Raw genomic sequence first — 26,522 nt, forward strand, 5'->3', positions numbered from 1 at the left:
GAAAAGTTAACAATGTAACCCCTCACAGCACCATCTGAGGATGAGGCCTGATTGCAGCGGGACAACCATTATGCCCAGAGCGGAGTGGGGACGGTAATTGGACTGAGGACAAGTCTGGGTGGTCAGTAGCTTGCCCGGTCAGACCACGGGCGAAAACCCCCTGCATTAATCTACTTATAGAAAGATTATAATGTTTATCTTTTTAACTTTATTTCTTACTTTTCTAATTTATCCTATGCATAGCTGTAAGGTGATATAACTTCATTTTCTTTGTTTCTCTATTTTGTATCTAAGATTTGTATAAAATCTGGGAGTGCTTGCCTGAAATTTACCATTTTACTTGAAGTTACTGCTTTAAATCTAAAGTCTCTCTGTGGGCAGGGCTAAGCCTGGAAACCAGGACTTCTGCAGCAGAGCAAATGAGATCAGTTAAGTACCTGATTCTACTGGGTTTAATAACAGACTGTCGGGAGTGAGAGGAACAATTGAGAGAGTTTATGTGCTCTCTTACTGGTGCTCTGGTGCAGTGTAGTAATACTAGGTTTGGACAAAGTTAACAATTACACAACACCAGTTATCGTCCAACAGATTTATTTGGAAGCATCAGCTTTCAGAGCACTGCTCCTTCATCAGGTAACTGAAGGAGCAGCACTCCGAAAGTTAGTGCTTCTAAATAAACCTGTTGGGCTATAACTTGGTGTTGTGCGATTTTTAACTTTGTCCACCCCAGTCCAGCACCACCTCCTCCACATCATGACTAGGTTTGGTAAATAGGGAGTGCAGAGAGGAGGGAAGGAGAACTTATCATCTTCTTTCTTTCTTCATCTCCAGCCCCAAACAAGAAAAAGCGATGAAAAGCTGCACGAGACAGGTGAATTCCGAAAAATATTCAAAAGCGATATTGCAGGGAAAGCATAAGCTTATCAGGTGAGACTGCAAACCAGTGCCGAACATGTGGATAAGACAGGTGAGTATTTCTACTATCCAGTCTTTAATGTAAAAATTAATCTTTAGGTTAAAAATGTTTCAAGTATAATAGATTGGATTCTCTACAGTTTGGAAACAGGCCCGGCCCAACAAGTCTACACTGATCCTCCAAACAGCAATCCACACAGACCCATTGCCCTATCCAATGCACTTACCACTATGGGCAATTTAGCATGGCCAATTGACCTGACCTGCGCATCTTTGGATTGTGGGAGGAAACCAGAGCACACCCACACAGACACGAGGAGAATGTGCAAAGTCCACATAGACAGTTGCTTGAGGCAGGAATCAAACCCACATCCCTGGTGCTGTGAGGCAGCAGTGCTAACCACTGTGCCACCCTAATAATAAATAAGGTAAAGTCCATGGTGTATAATTAATATTCTTTAAACTAGATTAAATAAATGGAAAATAATAATTTAAGGTTAAGCTATGGCAGGGCAGCTTGACCTGGTGAAGTACTTCTCCCATACAATGTGGGAAATCAGGGACACTTCCAGTCTCCAGAGTAAGCATACATGCAGGAAGTTATCTAGCTGCAGCTACAGAAAATCTGCATTTTGGATCTGGAGTAGTAGTTGGAGTATCCACAAAGCCGAGATCTTCATGGATTGTTCATACATTGAAGTGGCCACATTGCAGGTAAAGAGTCGACAGGAAGATAAGCATGAGTGACTGCCCATTCAAAAAGCTCTAGGCAGGGAGTGCTGGAGTCCCTTGGGGACATCTCCTCTCTGACAGATTTTCCTTTACAGACACTCAGAGTGGGGGGGAATGTATATGGCACTGGGAGTGGCTCCGTGGCATGTGTCAGTGGGTGGGGGAGGGTCAAAAAAGAGTGTATGAGAGCAAGAATGATAGGGGATTTTGTGGTAAGGGGAACATATAAACATCACTGTCATTGCACATGTGACATAGAGTCATAGAGATGCACAGCACGGAACCAGACCCTTCGGTCCAACCCGTCCATGCCGACCAGATATCCGAACCCAATCTAGTCCCACTGCCAGCACCCGGCCCATATCCCTCCAAACCCTTCCTATTCATATACCTATCCAAATGCCTCTTAAATGTTGCAATTGTACCAGCCTCCACTACATCCTCTGGCAGCTCATTCCATACACGTACCACCCTCTGTGTGAAAAAGTTGCCCCTTAGGTCTCTTTTATATCTTTCCCCTCTCACCCTAAACCTATGCCCTCTAATTCTGGACTCCCCAACCCCAGGGAAAATACTGTCTATTTATCCTATCCGTGCCACTCATAATTTTGTAAACTCTATAAGGTCACCCCTCAGCCTCCGATGCTCCAGGGAAAACAGCCCCAGCCTGTTCAGCCTCTCCCTATAGCTCAAATCCTCCAAACCTGGCAACATCCTTGTAAATCTTTTCTGAACCCTTTCAAGTTTCACAACATCTTTCTGATAGGAAGGAGACCAGAATTGCATGCAATATTCCACAGGATGGCACATTGTCTCACTGGTGCCAGGATCAAGAGGTCCCTGAATGGCTACAAGTCATTCTAAAGGTGAAGGGCAGGTGGCAGGAGCGGAGGGTGGGTTGGTGAGGGGTGTCGACTAACAAGGGAGTCACAGAGGGAATGGTCTCTTTGCAATGCTGAAAGGGATGGGGAGGGAAACATATCTTTGATGTTGGGGTCTGATTGTAGATGGTGGAAATGGCAGAGGATGATGCATTGTATGCGGAGATTGGTGAGGTGGGAGGTAATTGTGCACCATTTAGCACATGTTTTAACCAATCTCCTGTCTCCCAGGTCAGAAGCCCCTCAAACCTTTGTTTACTGTAGATAAAAAAAATGTAACACCACATTAATGGAATTTTAATATTTATAAGAACTATATTTTGGGATTCTATTGCTGCCTCGAACTTGTGCAAAAGTGGTTGCTGAATAAGGGAGATTATTTTCACTGATGTTAGTTGATATTTGAACATAATCCCATAGTGTCATCAGCAAACTTGGAAATATTACATTGATTCCCTCATCCAAGGACCTTGTCTATTTGTCCTACCCATGCCCCTCATGATTTTGTGGACCTCTGTCGGGTCTCCCTCTCAGCCTCTGATGCCCCAGAGAGGGCAGCCCCAACCTATTGAGTCCTTCTTAAATCTTTCCCCTCTGAGTTCCCAGAGGGAGCTGGCTTTTAAGATTCATTGTATTCCAGTAGCATTTTGCAAAGGAGTGTATGGTGTCCTGGAATAACTGATCACTGGGCTCCACAGGTCCATTGTCCCATTCCAGAGCTGTTTAGTTAGAAAGGCTGGAGTGTTGATGGGTGCAACTGGCTATAGACTGGAGAGAAGCTGAAGAGAGCAGGCAGCTGTACAAAGCATAGACCCGTGCCAAAGAAGGTTGTCTCAGAGTACAACAGGATCTGGACCAGATGGGCCAATGGGCTAAGGACTGGCAAATGGAGTTTAATTTAGATAAATGTGAGGTGCTGCATTTTGGGAAAGCAAATCTTAGTAGGACTTATACACTTAATGGCAAGGTCCTAGGGAGTGTTGCTGAATAAAGAGACCTTGGAGTGCAGGTTCATAGCTCCTTGAAAGTACAGTCACAGGTTGATAGGATAGTGAAGAAGGTATTTGGTATGCTTTCCTTTATTGGTCAGAGTATTGAGTACAGGAGTTGGGAGATCATATTGCAGATGTACAGGACATTGGTTAGGCCACTTTTGGCATATTGCATGCAATTTTGGTCTCCTTCCTATTGGAAGGATGTTGTGAAACCTGAAAGGGTTCAGAAAAGATTTACAAGTATGTTGCCAGGGTTGGAGGACTTGAGATATAGGGAGAGATTGAATAGAGAACTGTTTACCCTGGAGAGTTGGAGGTTGACGGGTGACTCTAAAGAGCTTTATACAATCATGAGGGGCATGGATAAGGTAAATAGACAAAGTATTTTGCCTGGGGGGGGGGGGGGGGTGGAGTCCACAACTAGAGGTTTATAAAATCAAGAGGGGGGGGGGGGCTTGGATAAAGTAAACAGACAAGGTCTTTTCCCCCTGTGGTAGTGGAGTGCAGAACTAGAGGGGCTAAGGTTTGGGGTGGGAGGGAAAAGATATGAAAGGGACCTAAGGGGCAACTTTTTCATGCAGAGGGTGGTGCATGAATGGAATGAGCTGTTGGAGGACCTGTGGAGGCTGGTACAATGACAACATTTAAAAGGTATCTGGATGGGTATATGAATAGGAAAGGTTTGGAGGGATATGGGCCAGGTGCTGGCAGGTGGGACTAAGTAGGGTTGGGATACCTGGTCAGTATGGACGAGTTGGACCGAAGGGTCTGTTTCCATGCTCTCTATGACTCTAAATCATTGATATATATTGTAAGTGGCCACCGATGCTGGTGCCATGTGCCAGCAAGATCAGGAATTGGAGAATAGACTGTCTCAACACGTTGCTGTAGAAGTTTAGATCCTTGAGGCACTGGGATTCATTCAAGCTAGATGGGACCTATTCAAGCTAGATGGTTGCAACCCAGCTGGACTGGGACCAATATCCTCAGAGGGGCATTAGCTAGTTCAGTGGGGAAATGTTTAAACTAGAGTGGCAATGGGATGGGAAACTGAACAGGAAGACAAAACTGAAGAAAACAGGGATGGAAATGAAGGTTAGAAAAGTAGAAATCAAATAGTGAAGACAGAGGAAGGAAGGACTAACAGCAAATAAGGTTGTGATTCAAAAAAGTGTGAAAACGTCAATTTTAAAGGTACTACATCAGAATACATGGAGCATTCATAACAAGATGAACAAGTTCACAGCACAAATAATTATAAATGGATTGGATATGATTGTGATTCTGGCTACATGGCAGCAGTGTTACCAAGGCTGGGAGTTGAACATTGAAGACTATCCAACCTTCATGAAGGACAGGCAAGAAAAGGAGGTGGCATGGGATTGATAGAGAATGATTAAAACAGTGCATTAATGAGAAAGGCTCTTGGTGATGAAAATCTAGGTGTAGGATCAGCCTGGGCAGAGTTTAGAAGTAATAATAAGTGGAAGATATTAATGGGTCTATAGGCCTCCAAACAGAGTTGGTGAGCTAGGGGAAAGAAATGTATACAGGAAATTTGATCTGCATGCAACAAAGGTGCTACAGTCATCATGGTTGTCCTTAATTTACATATAGACTGTGTAAACCAAATGAGCAATAAAGCTGTGACGGTTGAATTTTTGGAGTGTTTAGAAGATGGTTTTTGTTTAGGCCAGTGTATTTAAACTATCCTATATTCGATTTTGTGCATTGAGAAGCAGTCAATTATTAATTCTGTTATGTGATTGTCTTTTAAGTAACAGTGACCATTATCATCATAGAATTCTTCACTGGGAAAGAAACTGGAGTAGTCCCATTATAATCTAAGGTCTTCGACCGAAACACAGGAACTGATGGTATGAGGGCTGTGATAGACTGGGTAACTTAATTGAAAGGCATGTTAGTGGATAGAGAATGGTTAATATTTAAGGAAGTAATACATGCATCGCAAAAATTCTTGCATGCCTTTTACATGAAAGAGCACTCCAGGAAAAAAAATCCCACCAAGGCTAATGAAAGGAATTAAGGATAGTTTTAGATTGAAAGAGGAGTCATATAAAGTTGCTTGATAAAAAGAGACCTGAGGGCGGTGAGCAATTTTGAATGCAGCAAAGGAGGACTAAGAGGTTGATTAAGGAAGAAAAGTAGAATACCATACTTGCCACTTCTTTGCCCATTCACTTAAACTATTCGTATCTGTTTAGTCTCCGTTACAAAAACAATGTTACTTTATTCTGGGCAGGAAAGCCACATGTATACTTTAGTTTGAGGGAGCTGGATGATTAAGGGAGCTGGGGTTAGGGGAGCTCCTCAAAGGGAAAGAGCAGTAAATCTTGGAAATGATTGAACTGATGCAAGTTAGCTCATCTTTTAAAATACATTTCATTCCATATCAGTACTCCAGGTTTACTGGCTTTTGGATTTTTCTGTTTTATCCTTCATTGAGAGTTTTTAGGGAGTTAATTGGGGGTGAATGGGTTAAGGAAGGTTACATAGGTCTAGAAGTCCATGTAACAGAGCAGAGGTCTTAAGAAACTTGGGATGTCATTAAAGGATCTGCCTGGTTTATTAAGGGATTTGGGATTATTACGAAAGAAGCTTGGGGATTCAGAGACAAAAACAAAAACAGAAACAAAAACAGAAATTGCTGGAAAAGCTCAGCAGGTCTTGCAGCATCTGTGAAGAGAAATCAAAGTTAACGTTTAGGTTTTGGTGAAGGGTCACTGGACCCAAAACGTTAACTTTGATTTCTCTTCACAGATGCTGCCAGATTTATTGAGCTTTTCCAGCAAAGTCTTTTGTTTCTGCAGTTCTTTTGGTTTTTACTTGGGGCTTCAGGGGTTTATTCGGGAGCTCACAACTGCGGAAGCGATTTGGACACTGGCTACGGGGTTGGGAGTGTCATGGGAAAGGAGATTGAAGAGATTTGGTTGTGTTAAGGGTGCAGGGGAGTTGCTAAGGTGTTTGAGGGGTGTTAACGTAGCGGTGGGGCCAGCTCCAACAACACTGATTAAACCCGACACCATCAACCAGGGCAACACAACCTCCTCATGGGGTGACAAATTTTGGGGTGAGTTGTTGCGGAGACAATTGTTGGGGAACTGGAAATGTAAGGCACCACAAAAGAGAGTTGAGAGGTCTTTGGAGGAGCAGGGCAGGTGGCAGGGGCTGGGGCAGGGGCGGGGCACTCAGCAGTGGGTGGAGCAAGTGTACCAGAGAGGGCACGTGTCTGCTGTTTGTTGTTGGTTGTGCTGCGGGCAGGCGCTGCGCAGGACGCCTCTGCGTCACCGAGTGACGAAGGACCCCCCCCTCCCCGCCCACCTCCGAGCGACAGCCAACGGACGGACAAGATGGCGGCGCGGAGGCTGTTGGCGGCGCTGGCGGCTCGGGGAGCCCGAGAGTCCCTTCAACGCGGGGTCAGTGCGGTCAGGGCCCCGTAGCGGGAGGGAGAGGGGAGAGTGAAGACTCGGAACAGGGGGAAGAGAGAGAGAGATAGAGATTGATCGATCAGGGAAGTGTCAGGGGCAGGTGGAGGTCACCGGGGAAGGGACACGGGACACACAACGAGGCGTCAAAGAAAATAATTTAGGGGGAAAAACACTAAAATAAAACCCGGCACACCGGTTAGGGCACCAGGTAGAATCTATCGATGTCAGGGTTTTATTTTGAGCTGGGAGACCCAGGAGTCACTGTGTTGCATTACCAGCTGTAACCCTGACCCGAGAAGGCTCCCAGGGAGGAGGGCACGGCAAAAGTGAGGACTGCAGATGCTGCAGATCAGAGTCTCGGTTAGAGTGGTGCTGTGAAAGCACAGCAGGAAGGGCTGGTGAAGGGCTTTTGCCCGAAACGTCGATTCTCCTGCTCCTTGGATGCTGCCTGACCTGCTGCGCTTTAACAGCACCACTCTAATCTTGCTGCTAAGAGCAGCACCAGACCTGTCTCAACCTGACGGCTCCAGCTTTGCCAAGTGACAGGTGCCACTGTTGGACTGGGGTGGACAAAGTTAAAAAATCAGGTCGCTCCCTGATAAAGGGGCAGCGCGCTGAAAGCTTGTACCAAACCTGTTGGACTACAACCTAGTGTCATGCGATTCTTAACTTTGCCAAGTGACAACAGGTGACAGAGCTGGGCAGTCCCACAATCAACTGACGGGTCAGATCTGCGCTGCATGGTCCTGTTGCATCCGGTCGTGAATGGCAGTGGGCAATTCATGAATTAACTGGGGAAGGAGGAGGAAGAGGCTTCACACCTGTCCATATCCTCCTCATTAGGGGAGCCTACCCATTTTAAGTGCCAAAGCCAAGTACTTGAATCTTATTTTCAGCCAGTGTTGCTGAGTGGATGACACATCTCAGCTTTGTCAAGAAATCCTCTGCTTCAGAAACATCAGGTTTTGACCAATTTGATTCGTGCCACATGATATCAAAAAAGAACTGAAGGTTTTGGTACTGATAAGGTGGTGGATGCTGACAGTATTCCTGCAATAGTATTGAAGACTTGTGCTGCTGAACAAGCTAGACCCATAGCAGTGCAGTGGCAACACTGCTATTTAGTTGGTCGTGTGAAAGATTGCTAAGGTTTGTTCTGCCCACAACTGAGCAGGACCAATCCAATCCAGATGTTTATAATCACTGAGAATTAGTTGATAAAAGCTGTGTGAAGTTAAGGGCGATGGGATAACCGCATCGCTCTCAATCTGTGTATTTCTGCTTTGGGTTCCAGTCTCGAATCCACACGACGTCCCACAGAGAGCTGAGGTATGGCTGGTTGGCCTACATGTTGGGTGAAAGAACAATGCGAAAGTTCAAGGACAGTAGTAAAATCATCACCATTGATGGAAACCTTGCTTCTGGAAAAGGTGCCTTAGCGAAAAGCTTGGCTGAGAAACTAGGTAAAATGCTGAGATTGCTTTATTCTTTTCTCAGTAAATGTTAAATAGCTCTATATTATTTGTGCTCTGTGTTGTTTGTTGCACCATTTAGATTATAGATGTAGTGAAGTTGATGTTAGTTATGTGTAGTTGGATAATAAGTGCTGAAACATATTGCTTATAATCTCTCGAAATGTAATCCCCTGGAAACTTTGAATGATCACACATAAACTGAAACATCTCCCAGCACTATAAGTGCACTCAAGCTAGCCCTGCTGTTTTTGAGGGCAATAGGCAACATTGACTGCATTTGCTCTAGGTAAATTGGTTTGAAAATTATTTTACTGCTCACTTCCTAAACAGGAACTTGACTAAAACTTCTAAGTTTTCTGTGATATGCTACAATCATAGGGACTGTTAACATTTAATGAGAAATTCAAAAATCCCAGTGATTTAATTGAAAGAACCAGAATCATAAAATCTCATAATTTAAAACAAAGCAATCTTTGTGAGCCCTCTCTGGATTGCCTCCAGTGCCAGTATATCTTGCCTTTGATAAAGGCCCCAAAAGTGTGCACGGTATTTCATCTGTGGGCTTGACTAATGTCTTGCATAGTTTTCTTTATTTTATAACATTATTAGTTCACAGTAAAGTTATTTTATACGGAGCAATTTTCTGTAATTATAAAGATTATTTGTGAAGTAGTTTCTTTACCGTGAAATGCTTTAGATGTCACAAAGATGTAAAATATGCTACATGACTGCAAGTATTTTGTCGTCTTGAACACTTTTTGCTTTCTTCAGACATGTTGTATATCCCTGAGGTTGATATTCATTACTGGGACTGGAAGACAGGTGACGGCAAGAAGTTAAATTCTGCATTCAATGGTAACTGCAGTGTGGAGAAGTTTTATACTGACCCCAAATCTCCAGATGGAAATTCCTATCGGCTGCAGAGTTGGCTGTATCACCTTCGCACCCTGCAGTACTCTGATGCTCTGGAGCACCTTCTTCAAACAGGTGTGGAAATGAAAACAAATTATTCATTTCTCGTACAAAAGCCAGCAGTGCAGATCTAAGTATTCTGGTGTGGCAGTTTATTTTCTGTTAAGAAGGAGCAATTGTAAATTCATTTCTTTCTGGCTACTGATACTAGTGGGTGTTCTCATAAGGTATTCAGAGTTTTACCTTCAAGAGTTGGGCCTGGATTTCTATCAAGGTAGAATGACCAGGGAATCTTTTAAAATTAGTGAGTCACTCCAGCGTCTGGGATCCTGACTCTATCCCAAATCTTTCCAGTTTTCAGTACCTTTTGTTTATGGGTGGAGCTTGGTTCAGGTCTTGAGGCCATACCCAGCATTTTAGACCTGGCCTGCTCCATTGTAGCTTTGTGGGATAACAGCCAAGTCTTCATAGTGAATCTTGGTTGAGATCCCAGAAATTCATTAGTGTGGTCAATCACCCAAGCCCCAGGTAATTTACAATATTAATTTACATAACAGGTTTCAGGTACTTACAGTTTTTGCCATTGATGCACTTAATGGTAAGGTCCTAGGGAGTGCTGCTGAACAAAGAGACCTTGGAGTGCAGGTTCATAGCTCCTTGAAAGTGGGATCACAGGTAGATAGGATAGTGAAGAAGGCATTTGGTATGCTTTCCTTTATTGGTCAGAGTATTGAGTACAGGAGTTGGGAAGTCATGTTGCGGCTGTACAGGACATTGGTTAGGCCACTGTTGGAATATTGCGTGCAATTCTGGTCTCCTTCCTATCAGAAAGATGTTGTGAAACTTGAAAGGGATCAGAAAACGTTTACAAGGATGTTGCCAGGGTTGGAGGATCTGAGCTACAGGGAGAGGCTGAACAGGCTGGGTCTGTTTTCCCTGGAGCGTCGGAGGCTGAGGAGTGACCTTATAGAGGTTTACAAAATTAACAGGGGCATGGATAGGATAAATAGACAAAGTCTTTTCCTTGGGGTTGGGGAGTCCAGAACTGGAGGGCATAGGTTTAGGGTGAGGGGGAAAGATATAAAAGAGACCGAAGAGGCAACTTTTTCACGCAGAGGGTGGTACGTGTATGGAATGAGCTGCCAGAGGAAGTGGTGGAGACTGGTACAATTGCAACATTTAAGAGGCATTTGGATGGGTATATGAATAGGAAGGGTTTGGAGGGATATGAGCTGGGTGCTGGCAGGTGGGACTAGATTGGGTTGGGATATCTGGTCGGCATGGACGGGTTGGACCGAAGGGTCTGTTTCCATGCTGTACATCTCTATGACTCTGACACTTGTATTGCTTTTTAAGTGCAAGGACTTTCCATTAAAATTAGTGGAAAGTTATGAATGTTTAGTTTTGAAAAATATTTTACTCCTCTTGTTATGAAGTTCATTTATTACATGCAGTATATCGTTTGCCAGTGGGCTTGGGAATGCTGTATGGCTATCACAGAGAATCAGAGGTCATGGAGTGGCATAGCGTTATTTATGGGCTTGAGTTGCTCATTGTGTGAGACTGTGGGGAGATGAATGGTGAAGATTAGAGAACTGTTTTTATTATAACTGGGATGAAGTCCCACTACATCAAAGTGGGCCTTTAAACAGAATGACACTGAAGTCTGTCAACTCAGTAGCTGATTGCTCACAAGAAGTAGATGAGAAGACTAAAGGTACTTTATCATAATATTCCAAAGTTTTTTGACTCCAGGATTATCCATTATGGTTTGGAAATGTAAGCCCATCATTTAAGGAAGGTGAGAGAGAGCAAAACCATTAAATTATAGGTCTATTTGTCGCATTATTTGTGGGAGAGTTATCAAAATCTATCATAAAGTTAGTAACCGAGCGCATTAAATGAGAGAAAACAAAGAGCAAGCAAGCATTTGGGAAGAAGAGCTCACGTCTAGTGAACCTAATTTAAATTTCTGAGGAAGTAACGAAAGAAGTTGTGCGAGGTCTATAATTATTTGGAAACTTGAATTGTAAAGTAGTGGGAAATTTTTTTTGATTTTCAGTTCTACAAAGGTGTCTTGTTTTCACTTAAGTGTCAGGAGTTCTTTTTTAGCAATAGGTTGAAACAGAATTTCTTAGAAATCATGTGACTGAAGCTAAATGATGAGACCACTTACCTGATGAAATAATTGCCAAATGTTTACAAAGTTCAGTATTTGTGATCTAGAGGAAGAGGCGAGAAGCAGGTTAAACTTAGAAGAAAGCATGCATACCAGGAGTTGTGCTGTTCTGCAGCCTGAAAATAGTCAAAAGTAATTGGGGGATAAAAAACAGTCCTGATAGAGTTCTATGAGAAAAGTCAGTGAGTTCGATTGCCTCTGTGTCTCAGGCAGAGGCAGAGAGAACCATCAGTGGTGAGTGTGCCTGTCAGCTGGGTAGGAAAGAGTGAAGACAGTAATTTGTTGAGTGTCTGTAAAAGATATCGCTGAGATAAAGAAGTCAATTTTTTTTCCCCCTATGACAAGATCTTTACTTTTTTTTTCCCCCTCTCCTTTTGTGCTTCGTGAACTTATTGTTCTTTAGTTAAAAGTGCAATGGCAGCTTCTTGTGAAGATGTCCTGTGATGAAACCCCATGGTAACCAAACTGCAAAAATAATCCTCGAGACAAACAAGCCAGGTCAGGTTTCACTGTAAAATCTGACTTGCTCAGTATTGTCATAACTCAGTACACAGGGTAATGTCAGTAAATAATAGCGAGTTTTCACAAGATTTGTAGCTCAGGTTGAGGTTCTGGGTGTAGGTTTGCTTGTTGAGCTGGAAGGTTCGTTTTCAGACGTTTCATCACCCTACTAGGTAACATCTTCAGTGGGGCTCTGGACCTTCCAACTCAGAGAGCAAACCTACACATCAGTAAATATTCATTACTATGGAATTTCAGAGGTCATTTCATAAGAGTCAGAATAAGTGACTTTAGCTCAAAACAAAGATCATAAAATTGAAGATAAGTGAGTAACCTGCCTTATAGATTGGGTATGCAGTCAATGACAAAGTGAAGGGATTATGACTCAGATTGGCAGAGAGAGATTTATGGAGTTCTCCAGGGATTGTTATAGTGACGTTGACTATTCATTAAATTTGTTCAGGATTTGAATATTTGCTGTTGATGCCACTCTACGTTGCAAACCAGCTTTTCAGCCAACTAAGCTAACTTAGCCCCATTTATACCTTAAATTGTAAAGAGGAGAAACATTCACTGCATCAAGATGAAGCCCTAGTTGGATCACATTTAGAGCAGTTTTGGGGAAAGTGTGTTACCTTAGATGAGGTATAGTACAGATTTCCCTGGGCACCAAGACTTAGATTGATGGGTGATTAGATGTATTAGAGCTGTTTCATGTTCTTAGGATTTTGTAAGGAATTGATAGGCTAGTTAGATAGAAAACGTTTTTGCTCATGACAGAGTCTTTGGCAAGGAGACGTTACAGAGTCGACCAAAACTTTCAAAAGTGAAGTTTGTCAACTCCTCTTCCCACAAAGGCTGGTCGATGTGTGGAATACTCTCCCATCAGGCACAGTACAGGCAACTTCAAAACTTTTTTTTAGGCTAGTCTAGGGTAGACAAACATAAAGAACTAATACTGTTGGATTGTATTGATATACAAACCATGAATGCAGTGAATGGTAGAACAAACCAGAGGGGATGAATGGCCTCTCCATATTTTGATGTTCCATACTTGTTACTGCCAACTGAGAGTATTGGTGCCAAGAATATTTCATGAACCCAGTGTTGCCACCATTTCTGTACACAGTTAAATTTCCACAACATATTACTGTAAGTGTGGTGACTTTTATTTCATGGTGAAGTTTGTATGTTTACATATCGTTAAATATACTTGGCAGTATAAATTGGGACATTTTCACTATTTTCGTGCGAAGTATTGACCCTTCTTGAGATGTGTTTCTGTGATTTCTGCTTGCTGCCAGCTCAGTGATGTTATTCCTCATTTGTGGACTGAGGTCATGCATATTTACCACAATTGAACAGATGTCCACAGAAGCCTGATTGTGTTCCTGTCATCTACCAATGTGATTTTTCAGTGGTGTTGAATGGATTGCGATTGCCACAGGAAATTTGGTGATTTGTGTCCCCTCCAATCCCATGACAATGAGACAAGAGGTGATGCCCACTTTTGAAGCCAGACAACAACTCAACTTGGCCACTCAAGAACTAGCTGGATAAACTCATTTCACCATCAAAGGAGTTTAAATTCAGCTTTTCGTGATTAAAGTTGATGTACATTGTGAATTGCTACCAGGGGTTGATGCCATTTTGATAACAAATGTAAGGATTGGGGTCATGATAATGATAAGGGACATGCAGCTTCTACTTGGAAAATGTAAATTTGAAGGATTCTGACTTTTTCCCCCATATAACCAATTAACAGGATAAGCATTTTCAATGGACTTTGCATTTTGATCTGTTTGTGTTTGCACCTTTAGGGCAAGGTGTTATATTGGAGCGGTCGCCCTACAGTGATTATGTTTTTCTCGAAGCGATGTACAAACAAGGCTATATCCGGAAGCAGTGTAAGTTATACCATTTTGCCGCAACACTTATGCACAGTTTACATTCTTCAACTGCTGAGAAAAATTTCTTTGAGCTGGATGTGGCTTGACATTTTTATTGTCCTGATTCCTGTTGGGTTTTCAGTGATACTTGCAGTGTTGCCCAACTTGCTACTCTTTATCCGAGAGTCTGTGTTAATAGGTTTGTTAATTACTGCTAAGTGCTGAGACCTATCTTTTACAATTGTGGAATGGCTGAGTCAAATACAAGGTTGATTAGAAGCAGGTTATACTTTCTGTTCAGTGCAATACAAATTGTTTAGAGCACAGAAAGTGACTTTTCAGCTCATTCAATCAATGGTGTTGTTCATGCACCACACAAGCCTCTTCCTACACTTCTTCATTGAATCCTATTAATGTGTTCTTGTTTATTTTCTCTCGCTTATGCTTATCTAACTTTTGCTGAAATGCATCTCCACATTTATCTGTTATTATTGAGTTCTAAGGTTCTCGCCATTCCTAGGGGTAAATAAAAATCTCCTGAATTTGTTTTTAATTTGATTGATTGAGTAAAGATTATCTTAGGTATATGGCCCAAAGCTTTGGACCCCACTCAAGTGCAGGTTTAACACAATTTCTGTTCAATTCTAACCCTCCAGAAGTAAACTGCAAAGTTTTGGTTTGATGGCTTTAATAACTGTTGTACAAGGTTCTGTCTACCCTGCCAAATTATTCCATGATCTTAAGATGCATGAGCACTAACCTGTTCACGTTTTCCTGATATCTATAACCCCTCTCTTCTGGTATCATTCTTGTAATTTTGTTTCGAGAACATCTTCTCCAATGTCCCATAGCCTTGCATAATAAGGTGACTAGAAGTGTTTACAATACTCTCAAATCTAACCTAACCAAGGTTCAACGCAAGTTTAACATGATTTCTGTTCAATTCTAATCCTCCAGAAGTGAACTGCAGTGTTTGGTTTTGCTTTTTGATGGCTTTAATAATTGTTGTACATGGTTCTGAAGGGTTTAACACTGAGGAAAGCTGTAAGCACTACCCACTATATAAATGTCATGTGGACCTGGAGGTAGAAAGCTGAGGATCTCAAAGGATTGAGGTCTACTTTGGGCTGCTTCCAAGTCCCTGTAGCAATGTCGACCATATCTGTGTAACTTACAACTAGTAAACTGTATCTTGTTCCCCAGTGAAGGCTTTTCTAAGTTGACAAGAAAGTGATTCTCCTGTACCACCCTAGACTAAGCAGCCTCTATAGTTTTCTACATTTAAAGAAGATGGTGGCAGCTACCTCTATCATGAGCATGTTGCTGGCATATATTGCTTTTTTTTAATAAATAATGTGCCAGCATTCCCAGATTCTTCCTCTTAATTTCATCACAAACTTTCCAAGGCGTTTCTGACTTTCTCATTCTTTGAATAAAATGTAGTTACTTGCACTGACCTGTGCTGAATTCATTTGCCAATTAAAAGTCTGTTCTCCCAGTTTGTTGGTGTCTTCCTGTTTATTTTTCTAGTTTAGTTCTCATCTGTGTGAATTACTTCTCCGAGTTTAGTGTCATCTGCAACTTCTAAAATTGTTCTGCTTCCCAAGCTGTGATTATTTGTTTCAATGGGTGACCAACAGGGTCCCCAGCAACACACCTTGTGGGACTTCAAACCATTTGCTAATCCACGTAGCTACCTTTAATTCCAAAACTGCATTGATCCTTAGTTAGAGTGCATTATTGAAGTTACTATTTTGTGTATGTATATTTTGTATATGAAAAGGTATTTAGAGACATAGAAATGGATACCTAAAGATTAACACAGCAAATAGTGCATTGATCCAATGAATGAATAGCGTTTTCCTTCTTCCCAATACAGAGGAACCTTGATTATCTGCCATTTGATAAACTGAACTCTGGATTATCCGAACAAGGTCTCAAGGGCCCGACGTGTGGCTAGCTATGTTATCTGGCATTGATTATTTGACATTCGGTTAACTGAGCAAAATACTGCTCGCCTATGTCCTCAGATAATCGTGGTTCCTCTGTAATTCCTTTCAATCATCAATTAACTGTCAAATTGTTACAATGGTGTATTTAAGCCTGAAGGAAGTCTCTGCCTAATTACTGCACTAAATACTGTGATGAAGTTTTTTTTGTACCTATTTCTTGTGTGCATGCTGTCAGCTGGCAGCTGTGGAGAAGTATACAGGGAACATATGTTGTAGTGATAGCTACATTCAGACAGATTCGTGGGATGGTAGGACTATCTCTTGAGGAAACATTGAGGAGACTGGGCTTATGTTCTCTGTGGTTCAGGAGAATAAGACATGATCTCGTAGAAACTTGCAAAATCCTTAAAGGGTGAGACAGGAGATGCAGATACAATGCTTCCCCTTGCAGTGGAGACGAGAGCCAGTGGGACAGTCTCAGAATAAAAGGCAAGCAATCATGGACTCTGATTAGGAGGAGTCTTTTCGCTTGGAGGGTGGTGAATCTTTGGAGCTTGCTGTTTGGCTGAGCTTTCACAGCCCTCTCAATGTTAGCTTCCTTCTGCACTGTAGGAATTCTATTCGGCCCATCGAGTCCGCACTGACCCTCAGAAGAGCATTCCGCCCCCCGCCCCCCCGACCCAGTCTCCCTCCACATCAAATAACCCCTTATTTCCCATGGCTGAAGTGGTGAAGAAGGCATGTAGCATGCATGCCTTTATTATTCGGGGCACTGAGTATAAAAGTTGGCAAGTAATGTTGCAATTGTATAAGACTTTAGTCAGGCCACATTTGGTGTACTGTGCACAGTTCTGGTTGCCACACTATACAAAGGTGTGGAACCTTTGGGGAGGGTGCAGAAGTAGTTTACCACGATGTTGCCTGAATTAGTGCATTAGCTTTTAGAAGAGGTTAGACAAACCTGGATTGTTTTCGCTAGAGTGTTGGAGGTTGAGGGGTGATCTGATACAAGTATATAAAATTATGAGGGACATCGTTAAGGTGAATCAACAGAGAAAGACAGAAATGTCAAATACCAGAGGGTGTAGGTTTAAGGTGAGGGGGAAGGTTTACGTGAGGTGAGCAAGGGAAGTTTTTTTCCATCGGCATTAGGTGCCTGAAATGTACTGTTGGTGAGGTGGTAGAAGCAGATATGATAGCAAAATTTAATTGTCATTTGGACAGACACAGGAATGGGCAGACAACAGAGGGATATGGACCAGGGGACAAGCACAGGGGATTAGTTGTGAATAGAATCACGGTTGACACAGGCACGCTGGACCAAAGGGCCTGTTTCGATGATGTACTGTTTTATGTTATCTGGAAAGGAAGGAGATGTAGGGTTACAGGTAGAAGTGGGGAAAAGACTCCAGGTAGACTGCTCATTCTGGGAGCTGGTGCAGATACTGCCAACCTGAATGGCCTCATCCACATTGCAACAATGCACAATTCAGTAACTTGTCTGATGTAGGCTCAAACCAGGTTGAATTCAGTTAAGATTAAATAAACAGTGTTCAAGCAGGCCCATTCAGTTTGTTTATCCTGGCAAGTAACAGTTTCAACAATGTAAGGTATACCACTGGAGATCTTTCTGGGCAAACGCATAACCCAGAACAAATATGTTGGTGCAGTTTGATTTCTGTGGAATATAATCCCTTTGATACTGGGATCAAAAATATATTAGGTCAAGCTGAATCAGTTGATGGTCGCTTTAACCAACACAGAATACATAAGCACAGTATGAAGAGATTCATTCCAGTTTTAACAATTCAAAATGTGTCACGAAAACCACGATCATGTTTTGATTAAGACCTTTAGAGGCATTACAAGTATTTAGAAGTCTCAAAAGGGAAAGGCATACTCTAACAATAAACTTAGTGAAAAGAACGTTACTGTGTTTTTTCATTCAAAGTTACATGTGAATCTGCCACAGCATTGAAAGATAATAGATTGATCTAATCATGAAAAATTTAGCTTGCCAAATTGCTCAATCATATACGCTAAAATTATAGAATCCCTGCATTCAGCCCATTGAGTCTGCATGAAACCTCCAAAGAGGATCCCCCTCAGACCCAATCCCCTACCCTATTCCCATATTTACCCACTAATCCTGCACATCCCTGGAGACTGTGGACAATTTAGCATGACCAATCCACCTAACCTGTGCATAGTTGGACTGTGGGAGGAAACGAGAACACCTGGAGGAGACCTGCGGAGACACAGGGAGAATGTGCCGACAGTCACCTGAGGGTGGCATCCAACCTGGGTCCCTTGTTTTGTGAGGTGGCAGTGCTAACCACTGAGCTACCGTGTTGCCAGTGCTTCAATATGTTTAAGATAGAGATCGATAGATTTCAAGTTATTAATGATATCAAGGGATGTCTGTGCAATGTGGAAACATAGCTACATATGTATCTCATACTATGTAGAAAGACGTTGTAAGTTCACAGGGCTGAATGGCTCATTGATGCTCCAATGTTCCAATACAGCTAAAGAGCAAGAGCACATGCTTGTTGTGAGTTATCTTTGGGTCACTCAGAATAGTTACTGAACTGTCAGTTTTTACTCATTAGCCAGAATTAAGATGGAGAAGAGCAGCAGAATCAGCTCTTTGTCGGACAAATGCTGCCGAGAAAGTGGCTGACAGCCAACTTGTTCTGTGTCGTTGGTGTTCGCAAGAAGTCCTAGGATCCATTTGTAGAGCTCCTTGAAGTTAGAACACAGGAGTAGTGCTGGAGAGCTGATTAAAATGGTCTACTGCAAGACGAAGAGGGTTTGACCCTAAAAGAATGTTGCTTTGGCAGGTTCTGAGTGGTTAAAACTCTTGAGAAATCCTGGGAACGTATGGGTTTGACTGAGGATCCAGAAAACATCACAGAAGCTGGAAGAAGCTCAATGCCCCAATAATTATTCAGTGATGCTGCTTACCAACTGGCAGTTGCCTAAGTCGACAGCTGCAGTCTTTGTTAGTTCGTAACCCAGTCACTGTGGTAAAGCCCTCCTCTATTTTCAGGTATTGAACATTACAATGAACTCAAAGGAAACAGCATTTGTGAGTTTCTTCCCCCTCACCTTGTTATCTACCTGGATGTGCCTGTTGTGGAAATACAAAAGCGTTTGAAGCAGCATGGTGAGGTAAGGACTTTCTTTTTAACTCCTTGCGTTTCCATAGAGCTGTACAGCATGGGAAGCGGCCCGGCAGTCCAATCCATCCGTGCCAACCAGAAATCCTAAATTAATCTAGTTCTATTTGCCAGCATTTGGCCTATATCCCCCTCAGCCCTTCCGATTCAGGGACCCATCCAGATGCCTTTTAAATGTTGTAATTGTACCTGCCTCAATCACTTCCTCTGGTAGCTCACTCCATACACGCACCAGCCTCTATGGTTTCCATTATTTTGTATAGTAATACTAGGGTGCTACACATGCATTTATCTCAGGTCATTCATTGCGTATTTAGTATTTACAGAGGCACCTTGATTATCCGGCATTCGATTATCTGAACACGATCGCACTGCCCCGATGCTTGGCTAAACTGTTCTCCAGCATTTGATTCTCTGAGCATTTGAATATCTGGACAAAATACTCCCTGCTCATGTCATTCGGATAATCAAGGTTACTCTGAAATAGAGAGGACATCAGTTTGGAGGTTGGTATTTTGATGAATTATTAAACTTCATGTACAGTTTGGGGAGGGATTTGGAGAAGCTTTGCTTAGTATCATAGGGTTGCTGTTTGATAGTTCCGAGAGGAGTACAGGTTCATAGCTCCGTGAAAGTGATGTCACAGGTAGATAGGATAGTGAAGAGAGCATTTGGTATGCTTTCCTTTATGTTACAGCTCTACAGCACACGGGTTAGGCCATTTTCGGAATACTGTTTGCAATTCTGATTTCCTGCTATAGGAAGGATGTTGTGAAACTTGAAAGGGTTCAGAAAAGATTTACAAGGATTTTACCAGGTTTGGAGGGTTTGAACTATAGGGAGAGGCTGAATAGGTTGAGGCTGTTTTCCCTGGAGCGTCGGAGGCTGAGGGGTGACCTTATAAAGGTTTACAAAATCATGAAGTAGTGGATAGGGTAAATAGGCAAGGTCTTTTCCCTGGGGTGGGTGAGTCCAAAACTAGCAGGCATAATTTTAGAGTGAGGGGAAAAAGATTTAAAAGGGGATCTGAGGGGCAACTTTTTCACTAGTGGGTGGTCCATATATGGAATGAGTTACCGGAGGAAGTGGTGGAGGTTGGTACAATTACAACATTTAAAAAGCATGTGGATGGGTATATGAATAGGAAAGGTTTACAGGAATGGGCATGGGCCAAATGCCAGCAAAAGGGACTAGATGAATTTAAGATATCTGGTTGACATCGACAAATTGGACCATAGGGGTCTGTTTATGTGTTGTACATCTCTATGACTCTTAAGTTACTGGGGCTGGTAATTTCTTGATTCCTTGCATCAGCCTCATCTCCTGTAGATCAAAAGCAAAAACTGTGCCCCATTGTTTATCTGTTAAAGCACATGATGTATGTCTTCAAGGTGTACAGGGCAATGGGTTGTTTGCATGATCTCCTCCCCAGCCCTGATCACGTGAGATTCTCAGTGAAGTGGCTGGCAGCTGTAGGTTTCTCCTTGTGCATGAGATTGGAAAATATTCAACACAGTCGAAGCCTTAGGCCGAGGGGATTACCTGCGTTAGGACTAAACTGACAGCATCTTTGCAGTTACCTGATTATAAAGGCATCATAATGAAGCGTAGCATTTCCACAGCATGGGTAGCTAGATTGACATTTGGAAAGCGCTGGAGTATCACTTTTCCTGCTTTGTCATCTCAGGATGTTTAAGCATGTTATAGGTATCTTCGGGATTGAGCTTGTCATCTCCCTGATAGGGCAAATTCTTCCACTGGAGCTATCACCGAGGGAAGCTTCACTTATGCAACTGACTGGCCACAGATTTAGCTTAGTGTAAGATGGAAATTTGTGTATTTATTGATACATCTAAAAGGATGTTAGTGAAGTACTTGAGGGAGAAAAGAAGGGATGAATGTGTTGATGGCATGATGTGGTGGAGAGTTGCTGGAGACTTGTGTTAAATCTCCCTTGAAAGCCCAGATCAATGGGCAGAATGGCTTTTTTCTGTTTTTTTCTCTGTAATTTTTACGTTATATCTAGCCAAGACATTTATTTTGCTTATCTCTCTGTTGATTGCACTTTTCCATTCATAACCTAACCAACAAGAAGTTTACTATTCTTTTAGCGTGGGGTGAATTTTCATGTTTACTAAATAAGGGATTTCAATACTGCATCATGAGAGTACTGTCAGCCAGTTCGGCACTGACCACTCCCAGTTCATTTACCTTCTGACTTAAACTGGATGCAGAGATTTGCTCTTTGTAATTCTACTTTGCCATCTAATGAGCTTCAATCTCCTGCAGCAATACAAAGCAAAGGTAGTTATAACTGATGTTTGTGCAGCTTCACTCGTCACCTTTCCACATCACAAAACTCTTCATAGGCAGACACATTTATAAATTGCATTTCCAATGAAGTTGAGCTGCTTAAAGGACTTTGGGTGTTCTGTAAGGGTGAGAAATAGTCGGTCAGGAGAAAGATATACTTGATTCCCATGACAGTAAAGGAGTGATCATTCAGTTGCAGAACACTCCTTTTAGTAATATCATGGTTTGAGGGTCAGAAATCTTCTGGAAATGAATCTTTATCAAAGCCTGTTATCATAAAATTGAACTGACAAAAGTCCTTCAGTCATTATTGAAGCTGTTCTCATCACTATTGAAAGCACCCGTGGTGGTTATAGTTCTGGACATAGTACACACACTGCTGACTTTCCTTGGTCTTTTCATGCCAGTTGCACAAAACCATGACTGAAGCCCTGTGATTTTTAACATGGCTCTACCCACTGCAATTCTCTCAGGTTTCCTGAATTTCAACCAGCTCTGATCAAACTGTGAATTTATGACCTAAAATTTGACTGATAATCATAGTTCAGTGATTTTGTTTCCCTCTCTGGGAGACAAAGTATTTTGTCTTTGTATCTCACAAAGAATCCTTTCTCGATTCCCTTGTTGCACTTTCTGAAACATGCTGTGCTTCAGTAAATGGCAGTTTCCTGGCTTCAGGTTTTTAGCCCCTCTTAATGCACGACAGTTATAGAAAGTAGTGTGCAAGTTCACATTTTTTATGACTTAGTCATAGAGATGTACAGCATGGAAACAGATCCTTTGGTCCAACTCGTCCATGCTGACCAGATATCCCAACCTAATCTAGTCCCACCTGCCAGCATCCGGCCAACATCCTTCCAATCCTTCCTATTCATATACCCTTTTAAATGTTGCAATTGTACCAGCCTCCACCACTTCCTCTGGCAGCTCATTCCATACACATACCACCTTATAAGTGAAAAAGTTGCCCCTTAGGTCTCTTTTATATCTTTCTCCGCTCACCCTAAACCTATGCCTTCCAGTTCTGGACTCCCCCACCTCAGGGAAAAGACTTTGTCTATTTACCTTATCCACGCCCCTCATGATTTTATAAATCCCTATAAGGTCACCCCTCAGCCTCTGACACTCCAGGGAAAACAGCCCCGGCCTATTCAGCGTCTCCCTATAGCTCAAATCCTCCAACCCAGGCAACATCCTTCTAAATCTTTTCTGAACCCTTTCAAGTTTCACAACATCTTTCCGATAGGAAGGAGACCAGAATTGCACGCAGCATTCCAACAGTGGTCTAACCAATGTCCTGTACAGCCGCAACATGATCTCCCAACTCCTGTACTCAATACACTGACCAATAAAGGAAAGCATACCAAACACGTTCTTCACTATCCTATCTACCTTCAAGGAGTTATGAACCTGCACTCCAAGGTCTCTTCGTTCAGCAACACTCCCTAGGACTTTACCATTAAGTGTATTAGTCCTGCTAAGATTTGCTTTACCGAAATGCAGCAGCTCGCATTTATCTGAATTAAACTCCATCTGCCACTTCTCATCCCATTGGCCCATCTGATCAAGATCCCGTTGTAATCTGAGATAACCTTCTTCGCTGTCTACTACACCTCCAATTTTGGTGTCATCAGCAAACATACTGACTATACCTCTTATGTTCATATCCACATCATTTATATAAACGACAAAAAGTAGTGGACCCAGCACCGATCCTTGTGGCACTCCAGTAGCACCACGTTAGCCGACCTCCAGTCTTCTGTCACCTCACCTGTGACTATCGATGATACAAATATCTCAGCAAGAGGCCCAGCAATCACTTCTCTAGCTTCCTGCAGAAGTTCTATGGTACACCTGATCATGTCCTGGGGATTTATCCACTTTTGTGTTTCAAGCACTTCCTCCTCTGTGATATGGACATTTTTCAAGATGTCACCATCTATTTTCCTACATTTTATATCTTCCTGTTTTACACAGGTTTTCACTTGTTTCACACTCTATGTAACCTCTATGCATGCCAGTGAGATTCTTTCGAAATGTTGGTGTAATTCAATAGCGGGGAGATGTGAATATATTTTAGCATGATTTCTATATTATTTTGTTTCAGGATATTCCAGCCGAATTTTATGTTATCCTGAGGCAGGTCATAACCCTTCATGTTGATTTAGTTGCTTCAAATGCACATAATACACTATCCAGCAGCTTGAGTGTAGGCACCTAAATGAGTACTGATGGCTTTAGCATGGTAATTATTCCTCCATTCCGAGAGCTGTTGGTAAAATGTTGAGATTAACAGCATCACTTCTGTGGATTGGTGCTTGATGATACACCTACCTTTGTTATTTCGCAGTCTTGGTTCTGCATTAGATAATTCAGTGGAGACAAGCTATGTCCCTGAAGAGAAATGACCTGGAGAGTTGAACTCATCTGTGCAAAAGCTGTGGGGCAGACTGTTGTCTCCCTACCCTGGCACCCTGAAGGATATTGGCACAGTCCAAATGAACAGAACTAAAACAAGATTATGCTCATACAGAAATGAGCTTTTAAAAATTGAGATGAAGCTTCCTTGTCTGTGCTTCAGAGAAGAAACCCTCCTAAAACTATCTAGGAATACTTTAACCTGTAACCATTCTGGGTAAAAAGGTGTTGGTTTTCAGCCTTTGGAGGGAACATTGGGAAATATCAGCTTGCCCAGTGTTCTACTGTATTTGGAGACTGCGAATATAAACCAGCTGGACATGTAATAAAATCACGACCGACCTGACCGTGCATTGCTGTATTGTTAGAATTACTAGGTTTCACATGTCAAGCCAATGCTCATATTCAAGGTTCCATAACATTTTTGAGCTGTGAGTCCTGATCAACATATGTTTCTGAACTGATGCTAGTCGAATTGTTGGTTCATCTTGGTGATACTTCAGGCTCATTGCCGTACATGATAAGGTCAGTTTTTGGCTGCAAAACTGCAATGGTTACTCTTCAAATAAAAAAATGCACCTGAAGTGCTTGAAATATCCTCAACATAATAAAAGGTGCTTTATGAATGCAGGCTTTTTCCTGAGCTAATGAATCCCCTGAAAGGTGCAAAGCTGTGTGAGAAGGCTATGTTTACGCTGGGTAAAGAAGGCAATTTGAAGATACTTGCCTTCATTGCTCAGTCCTTTGAGTATAAGAGTTGGGACGTTAAGTTGAGGTTGTACAGGACTTTGGTGAAGCCTCTTCCGGAATACTGTGTCCATTTCTGGTCGCCCAATTATGAGGATATTATCAAACTGGAGAGGGCTCAGAGGATATTTACCAGGGTGTTGCTGGGTATGGAAGGTTTGAGTTATAAAGAAAGGCTGAATAGGCTGGGACTTTGTCCACTGGAGCATAGGTGACCTTATTGAAGTTTATAAAATAATGAGGTATAGATAGAGTTAATGGTAGTTGTCTTTTTCTTAAGATAGTGCATTTCAAGACTAGGGAGCACATTCTTAAGGTGAGAGGAGAGAAATTTTAAAAAGACTTCAGCGGCAAATGTTTTCTCACACGGTTTGTTTGTGAGATGTATTTCCTGTGGATGTGGGTACAATTACCATGTTTAAAAGACATTTGGATGGATTCGTGAATCAGAAAGGTTTGGAGGGATATGGGCCAGAAGCAGGTAGTTTTGAGAGTATGCGCACTGAAAGGTCTGTTTCCGTGCTGTATTACTCGGAGGGCATAAAATACTGCAGATGCTGGAATGTGTACTGAAAACAAAAAATGCTGGCCATCACAGCGGGTCAGGTAGCACCCATGGAGAGAGAACAAGCTAATGTTTTGAGTCTAGATGAATCTTCATCAGAGTTGACGTGAAGTGTGGAGGGGGCAGCATTTATACAATATGTGGGGGGGAATGGGTGGAATACTGGAGGAGAAAGTGCAGATGCAGTGATCAGCAGTCTTTCCCCATTAGCTTGCTGTCTGTCCTTGGATGTTGTTTGACCTGCTGTGATTTCCAGCATTTTTTATTTCACTTTTGTTTTCACATGATTGTTTAAAAAAAACTCAAATTTTAACAGGAGGATAAACTGTGTTGCATTTATTTTCAAGATACAGCATCATGCAGCCTAATTTTAACCAGGTAGATGGAAAGGTGGAACTGGCAGAACATTCTCCTGATTAGCCCTAATCCACAACTAGTTCCATTCTTATGATTCAGGGACAGGTCCAGAAGTGTTTTGTTCACCTTCATGTTGGAAGTTTTGAATGAGGGCAAACAAAAAATGTTGGAGAGTCATCTCAACTCGAAATGTTAGCTTGCTGTCTGTCCGTGGACGCTGTCTGACCCACTGTGATTCATTCCTGATGAATGGCTTATGCCCGAAACGTCGAATTTCCTATTCCTTGGATGCTGCCTAACCTGCTGTGCTTTAACCAGCAACACATTTGCAGCTGTGATCTCTAGCATCTGCAGACCTCATTTTTTACCCACTGTGATCTGTCAACTTCTGCATCTCCTGATGCTGCCTGCCTTGCTGTGTTCTTCCACCCTCCTGCCTGTCCTCTGTGATCTCCAGCATTTGTTGTTTTCACTGTATCCTCCCCTTCCTCCCAACTATAGCATAAATGCTGCCCCCTCCACACTTCACTTCAGCTCTGTTGAAGACTCATCTAGACTCGAAATGTTAGCTTGTTCTCTCTCCATGGATGCAATCTGACCTGCTGGGAACAAGTTTCTGACCTAAATTCTGATCTACCGTTTGCATTTTCAGGCTGCTGTCTCACAAATCGGAATGACCTTCATGGGGGGGATGTTATATCCAGGCAGGGAATGTTGTATCCAAAATGTGTGCTGATAGACATGTCTCTGGGCAACTGTCTAGCCAGTTCTTACAGTGATGTCATTCTTTTCAGATGTTAATTGCATGCAAAACTTATCTCATTTCTTTGAAGACTGATCTTTGTAGGATTTACCCTTTAGATTGTTATAAAGAAAGTTTGGCTCAAATTAAGCACCTGTTAACAGTCTCAATTGTCTGACTATTGCAGGGGCTGTTTTTGGTTGTTCCAGGAAACAATCCTGGCCATCCTTGGAATTAGTGAAAAAGCAGCGCTTTTCTCTCTGAGTGCAATGGCTGCATATCTTCTTGATTGAAAGTAATGACTCTGTGGGAGTGGGC

The 26,522-nt window shown here is 42.3% G+C and overlaps 1 protein-coding gene across 1 annotated transcript in view; it reads left to right on the forward strand.

Moving 5' to 3' along the window:
- Positions 1 to 6,849: 6,849 nt before the first annotated feature.
- Positions 6,850 to 26,522, forward strand: part of ndufa10 (NADH:ubiquinone oxidoreductase subunit A10) — a 60,103-nt gene continuing 40,430 nt past the window's right edge. Inside the window, exons 1-5 of the mRNA XM_060828061.1 lie at positions 6,850 to 6,960; positions 8,267 to 8,435; positions 9,219 to 9,434; positions 13,860 to 13,946; positions 18,933 to 19,054. Of these exons, the coding sequence (XP_060684044.1) occupies positions 6,895 to 6,960; positions 8,267 to 8,435; positions 9,219 to 9,434; positions 13,860 to 13,946; positions 18,933 to 19,054 (660 nt within the window). The 5' untranslated portion in view covers positions 6,850 to 6,894. The remainder of the gene's footprint in view (positions 6,961 to 8,266; positions 8,436 to 9,218; positions 9,435 to 13,859; positions 13,947 to 18,932; positions 19,055 to 26,522) is intronic.

This window comes from Hemiscyllium ocellatum, chromosome 7 (assembly GCF_020745735.1).
Source record: "Hemiscyllium ocellatum isolate sHemOce1 chromosome 7, sHemOce1.pat.X.cur, whole genome shotgun sequence".
In the NCBI taxonomy this organism is placed as follows: Eukaryota; Metazoa; Chordata; class Chondrichthyes; order Orectolobiformes; family Hemiscylliidae; genus Hemiscyllium; species Hemiscyllium ocellatum.